This window comes from Anolis sagrei, chromosome 1 (genome assembly GCF_037176765.1).
Source record: "Anolis sagrei isolate rAnoSag1 chromosome 1, rAnoSag1.mat, whole genome shotgun sequence".
Classification (NCBI taxonomy): domain Eukaryota; kingdom Metazoa; phylum Chordata; class Lepidosauria; order Squamata; family Dactyloidae; genus Anolis; species Anolis sagrei.
Window position 1 is genome coordinate 55,741,224 of NC_090021.1, and position 23,623 is coordinate 55,764,846.

The window sequence follows — 23,623 nt, forward strand, 5'->3', positions numbered from 1 at the left end:
TAAGTTAATTTTTATACTTTTAAGAAATGCTTTGTGTTTATATGTCTTCATTAACATGATAAACAAATATTTTATACACAGAGGCATACCGTCTTCTCCCAGACCCAGATCCTGCTCTTGAAACTTACAGTGGTAGAGTACTAGAAATCATATTTTGTATCTAAAATTTCACTTCGAAATAATTATCATTTATTTCTTACTTTAAATGGTCATGTTGTACAATGATGGGTTCCAGGACTAGTTATACATTGATAAAATTGTTGTATTTTAACAGATTTGTTTTACCATTGTGTCAGTATTTAAACAGTTTGAAGCTGGGATAAAAATGTAGATTTCAAATTAAAGTTCACTTTAAAGAAAGCAATTGGATCCAAATTATATTTCTTCTTCAGGCCTCATTGATTCTGGTTTTGCATCTGGTTTTACTTGTCTTTAGGAAAAGTGCTTTTTCTGTTTATTCTGTGTTAGCTGTCAAAAAACAAAACACCTCAAAATCAGGCTTATCAGAATCTGCATGTGAGCTTCAAGATACTGAAAAATATATTTTTCAGTCTTTGGCTGGATTGTAAAATAGCTGTATTTCAGATTCATGAGCTGCACATTTAGGAATTTATTGTAATACTTCTCACTCAAAAGCATCTCTCTAACATGCAATAATTGTACTTGTTTTCTGTTGTTTAAATTTTCAACAAAATATGAACTAAAAAATTTATAAGTGTCCTAAGTATCATTATTGTACATATCCAGTCTCTACTGGAAGAAGATGTACCATTTTGATACCACATTATTATTAAACATTATTTTAAAGTTGTTCAAAGAAGCGCAAGTAGGTGGAATTTTTATTGTACAAATTGTAGTTCGGATGAATCACATTTTAAAAACTAAATATGGATCAAGACTCTGGAACTGGAAATAGAAATCCTTTAGATTTTGACAATTGCTAATATCCTGATCAAGATTCAGGCCCTTTAGCTTCAATTAGTTTTTTTTTTCCCCATGTGAGTGTGAAAGCCCATCTCCCAGATGGAGATTGCAGTTGGAGCAAAAGGCTAAAGTGCCGATCTGGATTGGGCTCTGACCCCTGCAGTCTACTTTTTAAAGCTCTTATTATAAATGTTAATTACTTTAATCAAGTGTGTCAAATTCACTTCACCAAGGGCCACATCTCCCCAAAAACTGTAAATAACTACATTGCCATGACTTTGAAAGCCTTGTGGGCCACAATAAGTGATGTGGCAGACTGAATTCTGCCAATGGGCCTTGTGTTTGACACTGGTGGCTTAAATGTTATCTCATATTAGTTTGTTTGTGCATTAAATACTAATCATAATCCCAAGATAATTGACATTCAGAGCTACATTTAACAATAATAACTGGTACTTGTTTTTTTTTTTTGTTCTCCCAGACTGTGTAGGAATTGATAGATTTTCAAATAGTCTGGATGTCATCTGTCCCCCAGAAATAAAAGACATTAATGTAGTCCTCTGTTTCTGACTAAAAATAAATATTTTGCATTAGACCATGATTACAATTACAATTTACTCTTATACTGATTAGTGAATATCATCTTAGGTACCTAAACCAGACTTTAAACCTTTCTAATGTAGATTTCAACTCTTTTGACAATGGGAAAATTTGCACAAAAAGTACAGGCTCACTGTATTGATGAAGGACAGTGACTTGGGTTCTGATCTCATGGTTTAGTTAGGAGACTGATAACATTTCTACTTTTTAAACTCATCATTGTACAAAAGGATTCCCTTTTCACATTCTGTAAACTAGCAATTATTATTTTAACACGTTTATAGTATCTTTCTTTTTTAAAACCGTAGTTAGAAAACACTTTTTTGTGCAGTACTTTGGGTTTGGAATTAAGCAACTGTGATGATGTTTCTGAAATAATATCTCTCTTTCTACCAATAGATACAATAATATTTCTTTTTTAATAATTAAACTAATTTAGTAAATTCAAGATGGAGGCGCTTTCCTACTGATTATGCTTCCACCTCAGAAGATGAATTTGGATCAAACCGTAATTCTCCTAAACATGCCCGTCTACGTACTTCTCCAGCCCTGAAAACTACTCGGCTGCAGAGCTCTGGAACACCAACACAGGCTAGCAATATCTTCAAGCATAGGATAAAGGAACAGGAAGACTACATTCGAGATTGGACTGCACATCGAGAAGAAATCGCAAGGTTGGCTTTAAAGGAATGAATACTAAGATAAAAATAACCAACACCTTATTACCTGTATTTAATTGAATCTAGTGCGTCATTGAATCTAATGCGCACCTCAGTTTTCAAGATCCTGAAACCAAAAAAAAGGATTTGCTGGCAAATGTAATGCAAATTTGAAAGAGAATGGAAAGAAGTTACAAGAAGGAAGGGAAGAAAAGAGCCTTGAAAGAAATGACAGAGAGAGGGAAAGGGAATGGAAAGAAGGTACAAGAAGGAAGGGGAGAAAGGAGCATTGAAAGAAAAACAGAGAGAGGGAAAGATTGTGGAAAGAAGGTACAAGAAAGAAAAGAGAGAGAAGGAAGGAAAGGAGCTCTGTGGTGGTGGAGCCAAGGCCTGCTCTGCCGAGTGGGAGGCCCCAGCGAGCCAGGGTGAAGGAGGACGCCTCCTCCGCTTCGGGGCCTGTGACTGGCAAGGGAGCCGACCTTGGTGAGGCAGCAGCCCCAGCAAGCCAAGGAGGAAGGTGTGAAGGCAGCTGCAGGCCTTAATTGGCTGCTCACCATGGGTACCAGGTTGCCTTGGCAGACCGTTCGTCACAGCTGCCAAGGAAGCCACTGCTCTGCTGCTTTCACCTCTTCCTCCTTGGCTCCTGGGTCTGCTCATTGCTATGCCGGTTTGCCACTTTGCCACCTGCTTTGCTGGTTCGCCACAGGAACAAAGGTCACTCCTCCTCCTCCCCCACAGCCGCCTTGGCCTCTTCCTCCTTGCCTCCTGGGGCCAGTGCCAAGCAGCTGGCACAAGAGGCGGCCCTGGCTAGGTGGCAGCCCCAGCAAGCCAAGGAGGCCATGGGTTGCAGCAAGCAGGGAGGCCCATTATCGTATTGCATGAATCTAATGCACACCCCAATTTTGGCAGGGACATTTAGCACAGAAAAGGGTGCATTAGAATCACATGAATATAGTAATAATCCAGTGACAAGTCACAAAATCGTATGAAGAGTAGGGTTCTAGCTTGTGTATTTTCTTCTGGATAACAGACTTCATTAATAGGTCTGATACAGAAGCATTATTTTTCTCATTAGGCAGGAAATATAGGACAATACTTTTCCTAATACAATCTGACTCTGTTCATATATGGTAGGAAAAAAGGATGCCACATTATACTGAGTCAGACCATTGGTCCAGGGGTGTCAAAGTCATTTTCATCGAGGGCCACAATCAGCCTTTTAGTTGCCTTCAAAGTGACATTAAAAAACTGACTAAATGTAATTGTGTTGCCCTGGCATTGGAAGATTCACGGCCCATACAAAATGACATAGAAGGCTGCATTTGGCCCACAGGCCTTGCATTTGACATGTGCATTGATCATCTCGACTATTGTTGACAGTGACCAATGAGAGAGTATTCCAGGGTTTCAGAGAGGAACTTTTCCTGCCCTACCTGGAGAATCGGAACCTGGAACCATAGTGGGAAGAGGCCACCACAGGCTGCTGCACTTGTCCCACACCTCTACAGCCATTATAAACATACATTTAGAAAGTAATAGCAGCATCTTGTGTTCTCAGCACATATAAAATTGCCATCAATCTAGATTATTAATATTTTTAAACCAAGTAAATGTGACACTATAGGTAATTAAGTTTAGTTTAGGCAGCCTGCTAAATGTTCTGTTTAAAGAGTTTACATTCCAGATCAGGCATATGAAACAAAAATGAAGGGGAACATCAAAATAAGAATGGGAGTAAATTGATAATTAATTAGCAGCAGAAAAGTTGGCATTACTGTAAAGTTTTTTCTATTGAGGGTGTCAATATTGAAGCATAAAGGTTTGAACTTCTCATAATTATATTTTATGATTAGGTGCAACATGCATCAAAATAGAACTTGATAGTTTCAGTTAATTTTAATATCCATCGTGACTATTTCACAGAATAGTGCAGACAAAAGACACATTTCTTTTCCTTGTACATGCAGTAAAATCACAAGGGCAGAATGTACACAAAGGCTGTATTCCAATTGCCTTCTATAGAATCCTTGCCCTGGTTTGATCATTTTGCTGCCACACACACACCTGTTTTAAACTAAATTGAAATCAGTTTGAAAAACCACTTGGAACCCCACTTATGTAACCACATTGGTGTAAGGAACTGTTTGTACTGTGTGCATATAATTACCATATATGTTTATGTCAGGTCGCAAGACTTCAGCATAGCAGGGGAATTTGTGCAACACATGTGAATTTTCAAATATTCACTTAATCAAATAAGCTTTGTTTTCCTTTGTTCTGATATCCACTCTTGTTTCCGTAAAGTGGAACCAGTAGAGAAGGAGAAGAATATGTGCATATCTGAAAACGTGCAACAACACATTTTTGAATGCCAGTACAAACACGGGAGCTACATTTCTATGGTGGGAATAATAAGATGACCTCAGTAACCACCCACTATTCTGGCTCCACCCCTGATTCCATCTAATCCTATTCAAGGATCAAACTCTATATGGGGGAGGGATAGGACCTGTGCTTCTCCAAAACAATGGAACAAACTGGAAGTTGTTTTTAAAAATGGTTTTTCAGGGATCAAAAACAAATATTTTCATATCAGAAGGAGAGGAACATTGTGTGTTCCAAACATGACTAAAATGGAGGTAAGGACACATTATTTAGCCAGTGTAGATTCAGCCAAGGAGGATCATATTTTTCTTCCCCGTCTTAATTAAAGTTTGGAAATTTTATGTGAAAGCAGTAGGATCTTCTCCTTTGCTGCTGAAGGAAGAAATTCTGGAGGAAATGCATAGACCAAAAGCTCACTCTGCATGCATTGCCCATAGAAAAGATTTGTATGATAAAATAGCCAGGGTGAAACAGGCTTGCATTTTTTCTGTTTATCTTTATTGTCCTAATGTATATCAAATGAGGGCATGTACATTCTTATTTAATTAAAAATGGGACATGTTTAACGAAATATTAGTTTGAAATATACCCAATGTGAAATATACCCAATAAATACTTCTATTGAATATAATATTTGAACCCAGAGGGCTTTTTTCAGAACCATTGCTGACATGATTCCTGCTAACCATAGAAATTTGGGGCAGACTGTCAATAGAAAGGAAGAAGAGAGCAAAATACTAGCCTTATGCAGTAGAGTGTTAATACTAAGCTTGTGTGTATTTTCAAAGTATTCTTCTTTTGAAATTACAAATACACACAGAATGCAAATTTTATTTTTTCCTGAAATGGCCAGCACTTATTAGACAATAAGGAGAAACAAAAATTAACTCTAATGGAAAACATTAATAGGACAACCAAGTCTGGAGGTATCTAATAGTGTTGTGAAGTAGACCTGGTATGTGGCTGAGTAATATATTAACGGCATTTAAGCAGAAATCATGGAAGACCAATTGTAAGAAAAGGATGCTGTTAAGTTATTTGCTCTTCCTGTTGATAGAACAGATCGCACCATTCTATTTGGAAACCCCGCCCCCTCCCCAAAATCAGCATGAAAAAGCAGCTGGAAGGGGGCTTTGTGGAGAGAAGAGGAAAGTTATGTTGTATAACTTCCCTCTGCATGTGTAATATTTTATAGACAAAATAAAAAAGCTGTCTAATTCTTCAGTGATTACATTGTTATTAAGGATTTAGGGTTAGAAAACACTGTAATAATTTATGATTACAGTAAATGCCATGGATTTACAGGAGATTAATTGACACTATTATAGCAGAAGAACTAGAAAGCATTGTTTGTTGCTACTGTTGTGCTCTACAAGAAGACATTTTACTGTAATGTCGAATGTCGTGTGAGAAGAAATTCTGAAAACTTCAACATGTTCCAAATTCTACAGAAACCCCCCTTGAGCTTTGAAGTTGATTGAGATGAATTTCATTTAGGCTATAATGCTGCATTAATCATTAACAGGATAAGCCAAGACCTCGCTCTCATCGCACGGGAAATCAATGATGTAGCAGGCGAGATAGATTCGGTGACTTCCTCAGGCACTGCTCCTAGTACCACAGTAAGCACTGCTGCCACCACCCCTGGCTCTGCCATAGACACTAGAGAAGAGGTAGGAGATCTTCATGGAGAAATGCATAAGGTTCTTCTTTTTCTTTATTTCTTTTCCTTTGTCTTTTTGGCATTGTTTCAAATTAATTCCACTCTTATATGCATGACTATCAGCATTCTGTCCTTCCTGATTTTAAGATTAGAGTACTTATTGTCAAACATTCCAGCAGTCATTGAGGACATTTCTTAATACAAACAATGCAAGAATAGTCACACTGTGAACACATTGTCATTTTAAAAATGATCATAAGATCTTTTGCTTTAAAAAAAACAAACAAACTATAGCCTCAGATGCAAGTGAGTTCTATCAAAGAAGTGCATTTCAGTGAAGGGGAAATCATTACACACATGTTTATACACAGATAGTATAAAATATTGTATGTGAGATAAAATTCATTGCACTTTAGGGGGCTTAGATGGCCCTGGGCTTTACTAATTTTTCTTTTTAAATAATTTATGCTCATTTGTTCTAAACTGGTTTCCCCTTTCTAATATAGTAAACAATAAATCTGAAGTAATATAGTTTTATACTGTAGTTTGCTTTGCCTTTTCTGATATTGTGTGTTTCTATATGCAAACTTGCATGCTCAAGTCGCTATTGCAAATTCCAGTAAGTGCACTTAAATATCCATAAAGTTCCTTATATTGCTGTTTGTCTTTTTAACTATTTGTTTTGTTTTCAGGGTTGGCAATTTCCTTGGAGAACTAATCTTAAGAGCAGGTCAATAGTGAAGAACACTTTTCCATTAGAGATTTGAAATAACATACTAGTAAAAATATATTGGAATGTATAATTGTCTCTAGACTTTCTGGACAGCATGAACTTTCCAGCTTGGCTGCATTAAATGAAACAACTTTCTATATTTTGATGTTGTTTCACTTCTATACGTGAAATTCTCCATAAAGAAGTGTTACACTTTTTAACAGGTTAAACAAGAGTTGAACAGGAAATTAACAGAATCATTTGGCTTTGTAATTTATATGATTTTAGAACAGTCCTTTAAAAAGACAGAAATCTACACATGCTAATATATCTGCTAAAAAGTGGTAGCAAGTAATAATGCAGCAAGGAATTTCCTGCATAACTGCAGCAATGAATTTTAAAATACTAAAACCCAGAAAATATTGCTTGTGAGATTAGACATTCTCCAGAATAGCGTTGGGGCTAGGGTGGGTGGGGTTCCCATGATTTTCAAAGGAATCAGGGAAAAAATCCTCTTTTTCCTAACCAACTATTACTTTTTGAGTGCAATTCTGCTTTACTATCATTTTGGCTAGCAGTGAAGAGTGTGAATTGCAAATTCAACTCAATGTCAAGAAGGAATGGAAAACTTGGGGAAGTGCAACACCTAATCAAGATATTAGCGCAGCTTCACCACTGAATGTACCTTGAATGTGGAAGTGCTGGCTTATAGAGCTCCAGCCTATATAATACAGTTCATATAAATGGATCATTTGGGTCAATAAGGCGGTTATGTCAGCTTGAGCCTATTCTTAAAACCACAGGAAGTTCAGACTTATCTGTTGGGTTAGAAAGTGGTTAGTCACTATCAGAATCGGTTGACAAATGGAACTCAAGATTTTTTTTAGCAAGACTAAACACTCAATGAAACTGTGTCAAGTAAGACAGAAAAAAATGTGTCCCGTCCCCCCCAAAAGCAACACTAAATGCTCAAAAGAGCAAATCTGGGGTCAAAAATGGAGAACATGGCTATAATTTAGTTCTCTCAAAACTGGAACATCAAAAAAAGAAGTAATCAGAATAATGGATTCCTGAATTATTCCTTACATTTGCAGCATCTACAAGTGATAAAGGATGAGCATGGAGTAGTTACACTGCTCCATCCCCTTTCTTGTTGTACTTGCTGTGTAGAGGATTAGTTTGGTGACAGAGAACCTCCTGTATCCATGAAGGCTGTCTTTACATTTTAAAATCCGGAACAACAAACACAATCCTTATTTCTGTTTGGCTTTTGAATCTTTTGCAAACAGAACAGGAGCAAAGAAAAATTGAGAAATACAATTTGCTTTGCATTTCTCCCCATTATTAGGCCCTAGAGTGTTCAAACAAATATTGGGCTGTTATGAAATAGTAAATCCTGATATCCATAATGTAACCTTTTCCATGTCTTATGTTAGTATTTCTTTTGAGTTTATGTTAATACTAAAAGCATTAGTTCATTTTCCTTAGGAAAGGGATAAGTGGCAGAAGTTCTAAAATTCACAAATTTGTATAGTACAGGCACTTTTTCTATGCTAGATATTATGCCAACCCTGAATATTTTCTCTTCATCCATTGTGTTGTTCCCTGTTGGTGTTTTAACCTCTTGTAGATGTTATTTGGTTAACCACGTTATGTTTGTTTGCATCTTTGTGAGTAACAGGGTGTAATCATTTTTTTAAAAAGACATGTATCATAGTATTTGTAATGTGATTATTTTTTTTACTGTGTTCATGTTGGTCTCTTTTTATTTCCCAGCTATGCTTCTAAGCCACTGCTAATGTATATATGCATTTTCTCTGAGTTAGGTAATGTTGACTTATATCTTAGTTTACTAAATAATGTGAGTCCCATTCCTCTCCTATTCATCAGTAACATACACTATAGAACACATAATTAGTATTGAATGTGCTATTCTTCCTTTTTCAACCAAATATTTATTTTCTCAAGCTGAAATAGCAACCTTTTGGTGACACTTAACAAAATAGTTTATCTTATAATATATATTAAAATGATATACTCCATTTATTTTATTTCTTTCATGCTTTCACCAAGAGAATCTTTCAATTGATGGGTTACATAATAGGTTTCTCTACTTGCTTTTATAACCTAAAGCCTTGTCACTAATTATATTATTTGTATCAATTTTATTCCAGCTAGTTGATCGTGTATTTGATGAAAGCTTAAACTTCAGGAAGATTCCTCCAGTAGTAAACGTTAAAGTACCAGATGGGAACTCCAGGCCTAATGAATCCAAACCACCGACTGCAGATATACCTGAGCCACCAACAATTACACGTCGTCGAACCTGGAGTAGGGATGAAGTAAATATCCATCACATATATATAAAGAGCTGAATGAAAGACCTAGAGAATCAATAGATTAGGAGAGGCACAGTGTATGAATTCATCCTAGAGCCTAGAACAATAGTTCTCAACCTGTGAGTCCCCAGAAGTTTTGGCTTTCAACTCCCAGAAATCCTAACAGCTGGTAAACTGGCTGGGATTTCTGGGAGTTGTAGGCCAAAACACCGGTGGACCCACAGGTTGAGAACAACTGGCCTAGAATATCCCAATCCTTTTTTAATTCCTTGGCAATTTCAGTTGAGTTGGAGTCACTTTTTGGGGGGAAATTTGAGGTATCTTATGGTCATTTATATTCTGGTTCATTAAAGAAGAGTGAAGGGGAGGGGAAGGACACAAAACTATTAGTTACAAATAACTATATGCATTCCTATTATTTATTTATCATTATTTATTCATTATAGTTACAGTCAATACATTTCCCTGTGAGTTAACTATATCCACACAACGTTTTGAAGTAAATCAGACTCAATGTAACCAACTACATTTCATGGAAGAATAGGACGATCCATATCTCAATCCAGCACTCCATATAATAGCACGCCACTAGTTCTTACAATCACATGACAAAAGTCAGATATTCTGACATGATATTAGGCATTCATTAGAGGAAAGAGGGAAATATTCTTCAAGAGAAAAGAAAAAAAATCATACTGTGAAGAGAAATAACATGAAATAGGTTTTTGTTCTGAGTGGATTTGATCTATTACTACATTATTTTTATATATATTATTTTTAAACAATGTTTGATTTTTATTTTTTTGCTCTAACAAGCATAGTGATGGAAAAAGAGTGTAAAAATTAAGTGCTAACATCAAATTCTTAATTGAAGAATAGGCAAAGTGAGTGGTTTGTTTCTATGGAAGAGTGGAGAGTTCTGTTTATAGAATTGAGCTTTGCTACTGATGTCTTCCACTGCAGTGCCCTTAACCCTTAAAAGTTACTCTAGAAGATTTGTAGTCTCTCCAGAAATTGTGTAGAAAGTGGAAGAAAACAGAGACCCCTTATAATCCCCATGGGTGATAAAAGGGATGAAATTGTTTCAATTTTTTTGCCAACAATAACTTGCATATGGGTTATATCTAAAGATATATACCACATTTTTATAAGAAGTTATATAGATCATATATTTTTTTCTTCTACTACCCCTAAAGCAGGCACTTAATCAGTTATAGTGCTTTTTGTTGGCATTAAGTTTATGTAAGAATTCTTTTAAAAAATCTCCTGGGTTTTAGAGAGAGCTATGGGATGCTACTATTAAAACTGCTATCAGAAAAGAAAAACAAATCCCACCACCGTTCAAGCTGGCTATAATCAAACAACTGGTAGATGCATCACCATTTTATATATATAATATTTATATGTTTATAATTATGACATAATACATGCTTATTATATAATATAAAACAATATATACTTCTTCTATGAATATGCTTTTAATATTGTGGCAAAGATTTTGAATTTACTCCTTTAACTCAATTTAATATGGTTCTGAGGTTTAGCTAAAGTGAATGTATCATATATTCTTGAGTATAAGCCATGTTTTTCAGCCCTTTTTTAGGCTGAAAAAGCCCCCCCCCCCATGGCTTATACTTGAGTCAAAGTTGTTTATTATTTCACTCTGTTATTATTATTGTTGTTATTATTATTATTACATTTGTTATTTTACTCTATTATTACTATTTTAAATACATGTATTATTTTATTCCATTTATTATTATTGGAAGGATATGTAAGCACATTTACATTGAAGAAAGTTAGAATAATGGTTTAATTAGAGTTGAACAGTCTTATCTTAAATTACAGTTTTATGCAAATATTCAAAAAATATTTAACCTGCTGATGCCTCAATTAATGTAATTTTATTAGTATCTATTTTTATTTTGAAATTTACCAGTAGCTGCTGCATTTTCCACCCTCAGCTTATACTCGAGTCAATCCATTTCCCCAGTTTTTTTGTGATAAAATTAGGTGCCTTGACTTATATTTGGGTTGGCTTATATTCGAGTATATACGGTACTTGAGCTTATTTGTACAGAGTGAAAAAGCAACAAAAGAGTCTTTTAATTTTTATAATTAAGTAACAATAATACTACAGTAAAGTTATCTTTTCAAACTTTTCAGGTTATGGGTGATACATTGCTGTTGTCCTCAGTCTTCCAGTTTTCCAAGAAGATCAGACAATCTATAGATAAAACTGCTGGTAAAATCAGGTAAGCAGGGCTTCTGATTAGTATAATCCTCTGGCAAAAGTTGTTAAGAAAAGATTAGCTTTTTCTTTGATTGCAGCTCATGTCCCACGAAAATCGAAGGGCTAGCTTAATTTTGTTTAATAGAAATAGATTGATTGTTCTTGTCTTTTAAAAGTCAACTTGCTTACTTCAGTAAGTGATGTGCTGTGATGTCTATTGGGAAAATAATAAATCCCTCAAATAATATAATAAGAAATAATAATAAATCCCTCAAATTTCTTCATATGTGTGTCTGAGATAGAAACCAACTGGCTTTCTGATGGATCAGTTTATCGTTTTTATTGTTGTTATATTTACATCCCACGTTTATTTCAATTGAGATGCAAAGCAGTTCACAACTTTAAAAAACAATTCAACTTGAAATCTACAACATCTAAATATTAAAATCGAATTAAACAGAAAGATTAATTGAAATCACATACAACCAAATAACAAAAATGAAAACACTATACACTACCCTTTGGCTCATTAAAAAAACTTCTTCTTTAAAAGCCCATCTGAATAAAAGGGTTTTAGGCTTTTTCTCATGTCCCCACCAGCTGTACTTATAATAGTTGTGGAACTGATCTTACTGCTGATCTTAGAGCTTGGGGTGGTTCATAAATGATCTGCCAAATAACCTGGACAAACTTTATTTCATGCACACAATTATTTTAGAATGTTGTTTAAAATTATCTTCAGGCTATATGTATAAGGTGTGTATGAATCATAAGTGACATTTGTGTTTAAACTTGGGTCCTGTGTCTGCTATGTAGACATCTCACTATGTAGGTAAATGCAACTACAGGTGTTCAGAAATACAAAATCCAAAGCACTTCTTGTTTCAAACATTTTGGATAAGAGATACTCAACATGTATAATGTGATAATGGCATAATCAAAACTCACTTCATATTACTGATTTTATTGAAGAAGGACCCCTCTATTGCTCAATGCCTAATTTTTATATGTAAATACAAGTATTCCAAAATAAATTTAAAAATCCAAAGCCTAAACATTTCTCAAGCATTTCAGATGAGGGATGCTCAATCTGTACTTTGAGTTTCTATCAAATGTCCAATTAAACTTTGTTTTGGTGGGTGGGGGAATGATATTTGCACAGGGTTTTAGAAACAACCTGGCAGTAATTCAAAGAAGAGTTAGCATAGGAATTAAAAATACGAGACGCTAAAATCCAAGACTGAAAAGCCCAAATTTATGATTGATTCACATATTACATTGTCGGAGTCAACAGATACACTTTTTTCTATCTACTCCTTCTTTAAAGTATTCCAAAGCAAAGTCTAGAAACAAGAGACATATTTGAGAGGGCAGCCAATTCTTTTCTCTGTTCTGATTTTCATCTAAAACAGTTCATCATAGTTGCCTGTGTGCACTTTATTCCATGGAAGGATGCTGCTACATTTTTGGGAGGATGTATATTATTTTTTATTCTGTCCAGATTAAAACGGATTATAATCCACTGGTAATTAAATATCATTGCTGTGTGTTGCTTGGTTTATGTGGTAGTTGTTTATTTTACTCTTCAACTTTCTTCCATTTGGAAATTAGAAAACAATTTATAATCAAACATTCATTCCTCCTTCTGACTGGTCTTCTTGTAGCAAATGGCTTGTTATCTCACTCTTGGACATTTTTCTCCTCTGTCTAGCCAAATTTCTGCATTAAGGCTTTCTGATATATCTATTTCTTCCTGCTTATTTTCAAACTTCCCTATGACTGAGATTATTTTATTTAAGCCACTCATTTGCTATATGGCTGGCTGAACCTTTTCATGAGCCAAGGATTTTAAGTAATAATAGTAATAATAATAATAATAATCTTTATTTATACCCCGCCACCATCTCCCTGAAGGGGACTTGGGGCGGCTTACATGAGGCCAAGCCCAGAAATGCATTACAATACAGTAACATAAAAAGCATAAGGCAACATCATAATAAGATAAAATAAAGCAAGCATAGAATATATTTTAAAAATCCAAAGTAATACAAGGAGCTGGGGGTGGTGACAGCCGACAGGGAGCTCTGGTGTGGGCTGGTCCATGAGGTCACGAAGAGTCGGAAACGACTGAATGAATGAACAACAACAAGTCTTATATAGGAGTCTTATATAGTATATGAGTAGCATATAGTACTTAAGAAATGCAGCTTCTTAAGTACTATATGCTACTGGAACCTTAGTGACTTTGCACTTAGGCACTTTCTATAGATTTCAGCATTGCAGCACATGCACAAAATAAGATTTGACATATACTGTTGTACATTATTACTGGAATGTTACTTTATTCTGAATATTATTTTGAAGACCTTCTTTAGTATTAATTTTGAGTTTTTGCCTTCTTCACTGTTTATAGAAGAATGAAATTCTAAATAATATCCTTGAGTGGCAGTTATTTTTCTCCATAGACATTCATAGAAAAATAATAAAATCAAAACAGTAAACATTTGATGGCAATAACATGCCATAACTAGTTAATTCATTATAGAAATATGAGCATTCACAAATGCTTTTTAATAACACAGTTTGAGATTCCTACCATTCAAGGGAGCTTTTATCAGAACTGTCTGGAATGTGGATACATACATGGAAAGAAAAAAAATAATTTTATTTACAATCTTATTAAGTATAACCCTATGATATGTTTATTGCATTTTTTTCATGTGTGCCTTTGCAGTTAATGTTGGTTTTCTCCTCTCGGTCCAAATGCGCAAATAGAGCCTACAGATATGCATTATATTTCAAACAATATCTTTTGTCACAGCATTTTATATATCTTTATATTTTAATTATAATCCCTTCCCACTTTTCTGCTGGTATGAGACCCAAGCAGCTTACAATAATTTAAAATAAAGTTCAGGAGAGATGTTCTTTTAGAAAAATAAGAAACAATTAAACAAACAATTATATTTAAAAGACAAGTGATTAAAAACTTTGTACATGAGGAAATGAAAAAAATGTTTAATTCTCTATTATGTCTACTTACCTTCCTACAAGATTTCAAGCAAATTGTATGAAAGTTAGAAATCTAGATGTCAAGTAGGTTGATATTTATATATATAAGTAATAATTGTATAATCCGTTCCTGTTACCTTTTTAACAGTTGCTCCATGGTTCAAAACAGGAGTTCTCCCTTTTTACCTTAATAATATTTTCATTCTTCACTTTTCAACAATGTGTAAAATTGATACTTTGCAAAATGAGGAAAGTCTTCTAAATCTCTAAATCTGTCTTCCTTTGTGTGTATGTTGTCAATAGGCAATTATAATAGATTAATAATAATAATAACTTTATTTATAGACTGCCCTCATATTGGTCTAAAGGAATTATATCAATACAAACTTTCAATTAACAGTTTTTCATTATTTGAGCAAATTTTGTCCAGAAATTATTGTGGATTATGAATACTTTTTTCTGCAAAGAAAACTGACTTCCACTGGTATTTTTGTAAATTAAACAAAAACATTTTTGTGTAAAAAACATGTGTTATTTTTTACATTTTCCCAAACAGTCCCTAAATAAATCCTCATAATTGTTGGCCACTTTTTGAATGTATTAAGATAACTCATCAACTGCAATGAAATATGTCACATTTTGGAACTTTTTGTAATATATAGAAATACACACACATGCACACAGTAACTTTGGTTGAGTCAGTAACAAAAGAAAATCAAGTATTTCACTCAGCATTACTGTTTTTTTTAATTTCCATTGATATACATATGTACATAAATATGTTTCTGCTATAAAGCCCATATCATTCTTCTGTTTTCCTTATGCACAGAATATTGTTTAAGGATAAAGACCGGAACTGGGAAGATATTGAAAAGAAACTGCGAGCTGAAAGTGAAATTCCAATTGTGAAGACATCAAGCATGGTATGATATCTTTCACTTTTACAAATAGTGTTGAAAAAGGAACAGATTATTCAGGTGTTGTTAAAAGTTGATGAGTAGATTTAGGATGCTTTCTATCTAAAATGACTCTGTTTCAAAGGTTTTTTTAACAACAGTTCAATGACAAGTACAGGGGTGCCTTAGTTAACAAAATAGATGTATTCCTAGCCATTCTTTTTTAAAGAAAAAAATTGGTACTAGAGGAATAAGTTACATGAAAAGGATTGGAATAATTTCCTACACCACAAAAAAAGAGAAACAGTTCAATATTTTCAGCGAATTCTTTATTCATAACTAATAATATGTACATGTAAATTGAAACAGCCAGATCAGGTTACATTTTGTGTAAATGAACAAAAACATTCCTAACCTTCTATATGAAAGCTTTTTTTCCAAAATACTTTTCAAATTGGGTCCTGTTTAAACGTCCTGTTCATCCAAGAATGACTCCATTTATAATTTCCACTTTGGTAGCCAAACTTACAGATCAATGGAGTTTGCTTTGTGTTTTTTAGAACATGGTGGCAGGATCTGGTGAGCCAAGGCAGGTTGAATTGCTACCCTGTTTTGTCTCTTTTTCTCCTCATGCTCAATAAGGTATTCTTAACCTCTCTTTGCCACAGTGACAGGCACATGAATGGATACCATATGCTTAGAAGAATAGAATCTTGCTCTTTCCAAGTTCAAGCTTTGTTTATTGCATTGTTTGCTGTGGACATGCTAGTGCAAACTGATATCTATTATCTGTGTTTCTTCAGTTTTCTTTTACCATCCCCTCAATCTCAATATTGCTAGAAAAAAATCTAGCTAGACAGAAAATGTGAAGGAAAAAAAGAAAAGGCTGAACAGAGAAGTTTCACTGACAGGGATTAGTTAAAAGAATATACTTATTCCTTAAACACTACCTAGGAAGGGCCATATAAGCATGTAATTTTATAAAGGGTAGAACACAGGTACTGTAGATAACTATCTGAAAAAACCACTCTACAATACAAGGAAGATCCTTCTTTTATCCCCATAAAAAGTATCCCTCCTATATGTTGCATGATTAGAAGAGACCATATTGATAACCTTGCTATGGTTACATTTCTTCTACATGGAAGAAACGTAACCATGTTTACAATAGACATCACATTGAACCACAAATATTCCTTCACTTAGTGGGTTAGCAATTTCCACACGTATGTTACATTGAATATCAAATAGACTTCTCAATGCCTCTGCTCAGTCAGAAGGTCCCTGCTTCCCCCTATTTTAAAACCAGCTTGAAGAATAATAACAGGGAAAGGGGTTAACAATACAGGAGGCAATCTGGGGAGGACATGAAAGATCCATGGCCAGGATCACCTGTAGGATCCTTTTGATTGAGGGGAGCCATACACAATGTCATTTTCAGCTGAACATCACAAGCAGAATCCCCTTTTGACTGTCATGTTTAGGTTCCACAGGATTGTGGGTTTTAAAACATAAGCCACTGCTTCTGGAGGTAGTGACTAACCATTTGAGGGGAAATAAAATGGTACAAAAAATGACTGGGTAGCTTTGAGGGTGGACAAGGAGAGCTTTAAGGACCATAAAAAGCTGTGTGGGACTGCATGCAGTCCGTTGGACTCACTTTCAAAAATGAAATGAAAAATGAAAAACTAGGGAAACAGGAAATCCTGAATACTGTTGGGATTGCGTATGGGAGGAGTGATCTTGAGTCAGTAATACAGAGAGGAATTATTTACTCCCTCTTCCGTTGGCAGAACGTTGATGTAATTGTTCCAGTTGATTTAATTAAAAACAAACATAGGGAAGTCTAATGTTTCATCTTGACTTGCTTGTTACATTATTTGTCTGCAGCAAGATTAAATTTCTTCAAATGCCATGTGATTTCATCATAAATAGTTCAACTGGGAAGGCAAATGATGCCATCTAATTTTTTTTTACTAGCATTACAGTGTCGCACCTCAGAGTAGAACCACCTTGCTTAAGACACCAAAGAACACACCAGCAGTTGTCTTTGTAGTTTTATTTAGAATAAAAGATAAAAGTTCAAAAAGCAAAAGTATATTTCAAAAGATCAATCCAAGGTAACATAGGCAAACAAGATCCATGAAGACACAGGCAAGGCAAAGTCCCACAAGTACAAGGCAAAGTCCTAAAACATGAACATGGAAAGCTACAAGATAAATTCCAAAGGCTCTTGGTTAAAGCGTGAAGTTGCTCTGAGGCACATCCAACCAGACCATTTAAGGCGTTCCTATGGCCTCGGGCCTCACTCTCTCGCCTCCTGGCAATCCTGACACTCCTTTGTACTTTCAATTCCAAGCGATCAGCCCTATCTAACTCACTGGCCCCATTGAGGTCAAATCCCTCGTTAGCTGGCTGAGAACTATCCTCCCTAATTCCTTCATTAGGCACCTGGCATTCAGTCTCAGTAGTTTCACTTTCCCCATCGTCAACCCTTGCTGTGGGAAACAATTAAACTCCTGCCCCCTGATCCTGGTCTTCCTCGTCTAACACAGGCACATCCTTGCCTTGCATCTGACTCTGAATCTGAATCTCATCATCCCCATCAGAATCATTGACACCATCACTGTGATTCCAGCTGAGTCACAACATACAGTAAGATGGAGACATCATAACCACTACTCGAGGATTGTGGAAGTTGTAGTTCAGACACTTTGGAGGGCATGAGGTTGTCTGCCTCACTGAAAGAAAGATATTTTAAAACTGTCAAATTTCCTTGTAAAGAAATACTTTTTGTACAACTTTCTTTTGAATTCATTAATTTTAGTAGGAAGTGGGGGATTTTCCCTTCATGAAAGTAAATTAAACTTATAATTACATTCCTGCAGGAAATATCATCTATATTGCAAGAACTGAAGAGAGTTGAGAAACAATTGCAAGGTATTTAATACTTTATAGATATATTGCTACAGAGTTTCTCAGAATGAGAATGACTTGAGTCATTGTTATTATTTTTTTAAAGAATGCTAATTGTAAATAACACTGTAGTATAAAAAGAGTTGGGACAGGGAAGGAATGAAAACCATGTCCAGTTTTAGGCCATTCTTTTCCTTCTCTCAATCCTTAAAAATTGAGGCAGGTTGCCTTTTGTGTTTTTATGTCCACTACAAACACAGTAGCTTTTACAGTAGGTTACAGTCTAGATAGGAAAGTTCTCCTCAATTACTTAAGTGACTTCTATGGAACAAGCATGAATTAAGAACTTATTCAAACAGTGCCTCTCCTATGCAGGCCCCGTGGCTCTCATATCTCTTATGTTAGTGTAGGCTTACTCTAAAAGAAAGTAAACTCAGAATGCACTTGAGTTCCAAGAAAGCCATTCTGTTTGCCAAAGGGTATGTTGTTCGGGCAACAAATTAAAGTTCTCATGAAAAAGTAACAAATTACTAGTTATTTAATGTGTTTTTTTACCTCCAAGAAGAGTTGATTGTGGGATATTGTCTTATGTCAAAATAATGTGTATAGCTTTGGGTACTGTACACTGTGACTTTGTTGGGGGTGGGGGGGGGGTGGTGGTGTCCAATTTGCAGTTCTATCCCAAGCAGCAATATTTCTTGAGTTGGCCCTGCCTATTTCAGTGATTTTTTTTCTCTGCCACTACAGACATTGTGGTCTGAAAGCTAACTTGAAGATCAAGTCAAGCTAAATTTCTATTCCATTTATTTATTAGCATCAGCATGGTTTGAATGAATTGCATCTGTCTCTGTCCATTCCACTTCTTTCTCAGCTGGCATGGATAGGCTCTTTAGTCAGATTCCACTGTCTTTCTTAGAGCTGTTCATGACACCCTAAAATAAATAAATAAATCCTAGACCTGCTTATGATTGTATCATTTTAATGTACATGGTTGCATGAAATAATTCTGGGGACTTTTATTCTCAAGGCCAAGTCCAGATCCACCATGCACTCATTTGCACATAAGATAACTGAATTGGGAGGGAATTAACCCTCCACCCCCAGAAATCAGTGACAGAAGATATTTGCAGAACCTGCCAGAGAGATTTTTTTTTAATCCCACAATTTGTCACCTTGGGGCTCATTCCCATAATCAGAGGGCGGCAGAGCATAGATATCAAATCAAAGAATAAACAGGACATGTATGGCCTCTTTACATAGCTTGATGAAAAAAAAACCAATAAATTATTTTATGTGTCTTAATTTATTTTGTCAGGTTATTATAATGCTACTACTGTGTGTCTCTGATTTTAGTTTTGTGGGTTTTTTTTCATTTCATTGTAACTTTCGTGTCTTATGAATATTTAGCAATGTGATTCTGGATTTTTATAAGACTTTCTGAGTCCTGAAGATGGGGAAATGTGAAATAGGAATTGTTTGATCAATTGATTAACAACATTGACTTCTAAGTGGGAACATTTTGATTTTGATTTTGTGCCAACAAATCAAATACAGATTATTTTTGTTAAAATGATGAAAAACATGATTATAAACAAGTCTGCATTTGAGGGGAATTGTACAGATTGTATATAAGCTGGAATACTGCCAATATTTCTTGTTGGTACAAATAGATGATGTTCACCCAGTCCTTTAAGGAAATCTTTTACAGATGAGTTCTCTAGAAGTTGTCAAAAGAGAAGCTATGTAAAATTCTTTGACTGTGCTTGTAAATTTGCTTCTCACTGAGGTGGCAGGTTCTTATGGCACAACATAATTTTGGTGATTTGGACAGTTAGATGAATGTGACTAGATGAAATCTAATTTGGTCCAGTCACATCTGGTAATTTCTGCATTTCCTCCTCAACTGTGCCTTAGTAAATCATTCCATAAACAATAACAATAGATTAATTTACAATTTGAAAAATTCAGCACATGTATCGTGATGCTCTTCACAAAGGGAATGTTGGAAAATATTGAGTATGTTGAGAAACACTTCAAAAATGGAATTATAAAGTTATTGAAAGGTTGCATAATAACATTTTGTGAGGAACTACACTCTCAACAAATGCATAAATTGATTTTTACTCACATTTTTCTCTCCTTGATCAGTGATAAATTCAATGATTGACCCTGATGGAACATTGGATGCTCTGAGTAATTTGGGATTTGCTGCTGCTGCTCAGGCACCTCAACCTAAGCAGAAGTCCAGTCCTGTTTCTCAAAGTGCCCAGCCTCAGTCGCAACCAAATTGTCAACCAGAGGCAAGGGCTGTCCGTCCAACTATTTCCTCTGCTTCAAGGGAACTTGGCAGTGTAGAATCTGAGCACGATTTCAGTATACACTTTAATAGGTTCAATCCAGATGGAGAGGAGGAAGATCCAACTTTGCGTGAATGACGTAAGTGTCATGAGTATCTTTAATATTGATTTAATGTTCCGAATTCAATGAGAGTCATAGCATCATTCAGAGTTAAAGAAAAAGTGTGGTTAAAATGCCAATTTTTCCTTATACCAACAACTTAATTGTGATATTTTAAATGTCACACACATCACCTGGCTCATTAAGGTAAACATTGGTACCTACACAGAGATCCGTTTGTGGTATTTTATATTTTATGGGCTTTGCAAGCACTTTGAATATTTTCCTCCATTATTTAATTTGCTAAAGAAGACTGCAAACAGATGGAAGTCCAACATGATTATTAAACGTCTAAGGCTCCTGTGCCGAGATGACCTGTAATTGAGTCTCTTCAACCTAAATTTGAATGAAATTATTGAGTGTTTAAATTTGATTCTGTGTAATGGGAACTAAATTAGGGAACACTACATTTTAGTACCACGACACAACAGTATACAGAAGAATAGGCTTCACAGTATGTTCATTGTTGCATACTAAAATTTTCAAACCATTGTGATTGCTATGTAAATTGTCCTGGGTTTTACAGAGTTCAAAATATTATGTTTGCACTAAAAAGATTGCTGGTAGTGGAAGATAAACATATCAGTATAAATAGGGGCAATGACTCTGTACTCAGAAACATGCTCGGTTTCCCTTTTAAAAAACCACACATACATTCACACTGGAGTGTGAGTCCACTTCCGAAAAGAATCCAACTGGCCCTTGCTGATCCTGTTCAATATGTCTTTTTTGATGTTGATTAAAATTAAATGTGATATCATTTCTGTCCAGATGTTTGGAGCAATGAAACCAGTTTAAATGTATAGCTATGTGTGTCTATTACCTGAAATCCCATCTCATGGTTTGTCACCAAGGTCAAACACAAAATAGATTTATGAGTGCTCCTTGAGATAATCATGAGTTGTAAAATTTTCGTCAGAACATTTGGAGATAGAGTAGTAATAATCTGGTCAGTAGGCGGATCCCAGACATACAAATTGTTCATGTTTTCCTGTAGACCCTATAGTAAGACTGTCTTATATGTTTATAAAAATTCTGGAAGAAAACTGCTAACATAGGCCTTTTGCTTATCCTGCTTACTGCAAAGCTATTAAAATATCTCATATAAGCCTATTTTATCTTTAAAACTGTCCCAGTAACTTTAAAGTTTGGAAATAATAATATAAAATTAATCTTGTATTTCCAGAACACTGTAATTTCGAGGTCTTCTGTTAAATGCTACTAATAACTGGAATTTTCCTATGTTTTTGCATCAGTCTATAATGGTTATGGATACAACTCTGAAGCTTTTATGAAATAGTCTTTAATATTTCAGCAATAATCTCATGTGTCACTTGTTTAAAAATACTTTTTTTCCTGTACATTTTTAAACTGTACAGGATTTTGGAAGTAATGACGAAGTTTGACCAACGAAATATAAAAACAGACTTTTTGTAGAGATATAAAAATAAAAAAGGAATAGTCCTGTTGTATATTGGATTTTTTTTTTTTTGCTTTAAAATTAAAAACTGCCTCTTTTCAAACTCTGTATCCCACTCTCTATTAACAGAGGTCAGGAAAACACTTGTTTACAGATGTTGTCAAAGTTCAAACAGATGTATGACAAAATACATGGAGGATAGTGACAAGATTTTGGCCATTGTCATTCCTTTCTTTATTTCATTGCTTGGGAGAAGAACCACAAACATGCAAGTGTGAAAAAAACAGGAAATGGTTATGGAAAAATTAAACGTTTAGGCTCTTCACACAGGTCTTTATGTGTTTCTTTTTCAGACGTTTACCTTTTGTGTTCTGTAATAAATATTTGCATTTACAATGTTCTTATTTGTATGGATGCGTACTCCTTATTTATTTTTTGTTACATATATTATGTATGTAGTTACAAGCATTTACAACTCCATTTTTAAATAAAGTGTTTCTGGAACTTTATACAATAATTGGCGTAATCTGTGTGATTAATTGTATGAAGGTTCATGATGTGTTTTGAATTTAGTTCAGTTATCAAGTAGACGTACGTCTTAAATGTATGATGTGTGTCTGACAGTTACACTGAATTTTGGACAATGTGTGCAAAGAATAATAGATCACATACCTGTATAAGAAGAATTCATATACAAAACAACCAGAATGGATGTCCAGAAAACTGTTAACTGAGCTAAGATTTAAGAGACATGTACAAGAAATGGAAAAGGAGGGAAACCGCCAAAGAAAATTTCAAACAAATAATGCAGGAAAAAGGTTCGTAAAGCTAAAGTTCAAAATGAGCTCAGCCTTGCCAGAGAGATTAAAATCAGTAAAAACGCATTCTTCGGACAGGATCAGAATTAGAATTCAAAATGACTTTAACAGATTAGAAAGCTGTCCAAAATTAACAAAATTATTTTCAACAAGGACAAATGTAAGATACTACACTTAAGCACTAAAAATGAAATACAAAGATGCATGATGTGTGATACCTGGCACAACAACAGATCTTGGAGTCTTTGTGAACAAGTGGAACATGAGCCAACAGTGTGAAGCAGTGGCTTAAAAAGCCAGTAGGATTTTGGGATGTATCAAAAGGGTTATTGTGTCTAGATCGAGAGAAGTTATGATGCCTCTTTATTTGGCTAGACCTCACCTGGAATAATGTGTCCAATTCTGGACACCACAATTTAAAAGAGATATTGACAAGCTGGAAGGTGTCCACAGGATAAGTAAAATTGTCAAAGGCTCTGGAGATCATGCCCTATGAGGAGTGGTTTAAAGAGCTGGGTATGTTTAGCTTGAAGGAGCTGGGGGTGGCCATTTCCAACAGGGAGCTCTGGTGTAGGCTGGTCCATGAGGT

The 23,623-nt window shown here is 35.0% G+C and overlaps 1 protein-coding gene across 12 annotated transcripts in view; it reads left to right on the forward strand.

The window, feature by feature from the left end:
• Positions 1 to 22,733, forward strand: part of CEP170 (centrosomal protein 170) — a 95,119-nt gene extending 72,386 nt beyond the window's left edge. For 4 of the 12 annotated variants that reach the window (XM_067464665.1, XM_067464688.1, XM_067464701.1 and 1 more), the window contains 8 exons: positions 82 to 132; positions 1,964 to 2,198; positions 6,094 to 6,271; positions 9,118 to 9,285; positions 11,449 to 11,537; positions 15,357 to 15,450; positions 18,312 to 18,363; positions 20,488 to 22,733. In XM_067464665.1, coding sequence (XP_067320766.1) covers positions 82 to 132; positions 1,964 to 2,198; positions 6,094 to 6,271; positions 9,118 to 9,285; positions 11,449 to 11,537; positions 15,357 to 15,450; positions 18,312 to 18,363; positions 20,488 to 20,774 — 1,154 coding nt within the window. In that variant the 3' untranslated portion in view covers positions 20,775 to 22,733. The remainder of the gene's footprint in view (positions 1 to 81; positions 133 to 1,963; positions 2,199 to 6,093; positions 6,272 to 9,117; positions 9,286 to 11,448; positions 11,538 to 15,356; positions 15,451 to 18,311; positions 18,364 to 20,487) is intronic. The other 8 variants (XM_067464673.1, XM_067464692.1, XM_067464690.1 and 5 more) reach the window with 6 other exon arrangements.
• Positions 22,734 to 23,623: the final 890 nt, after the last annotated feature.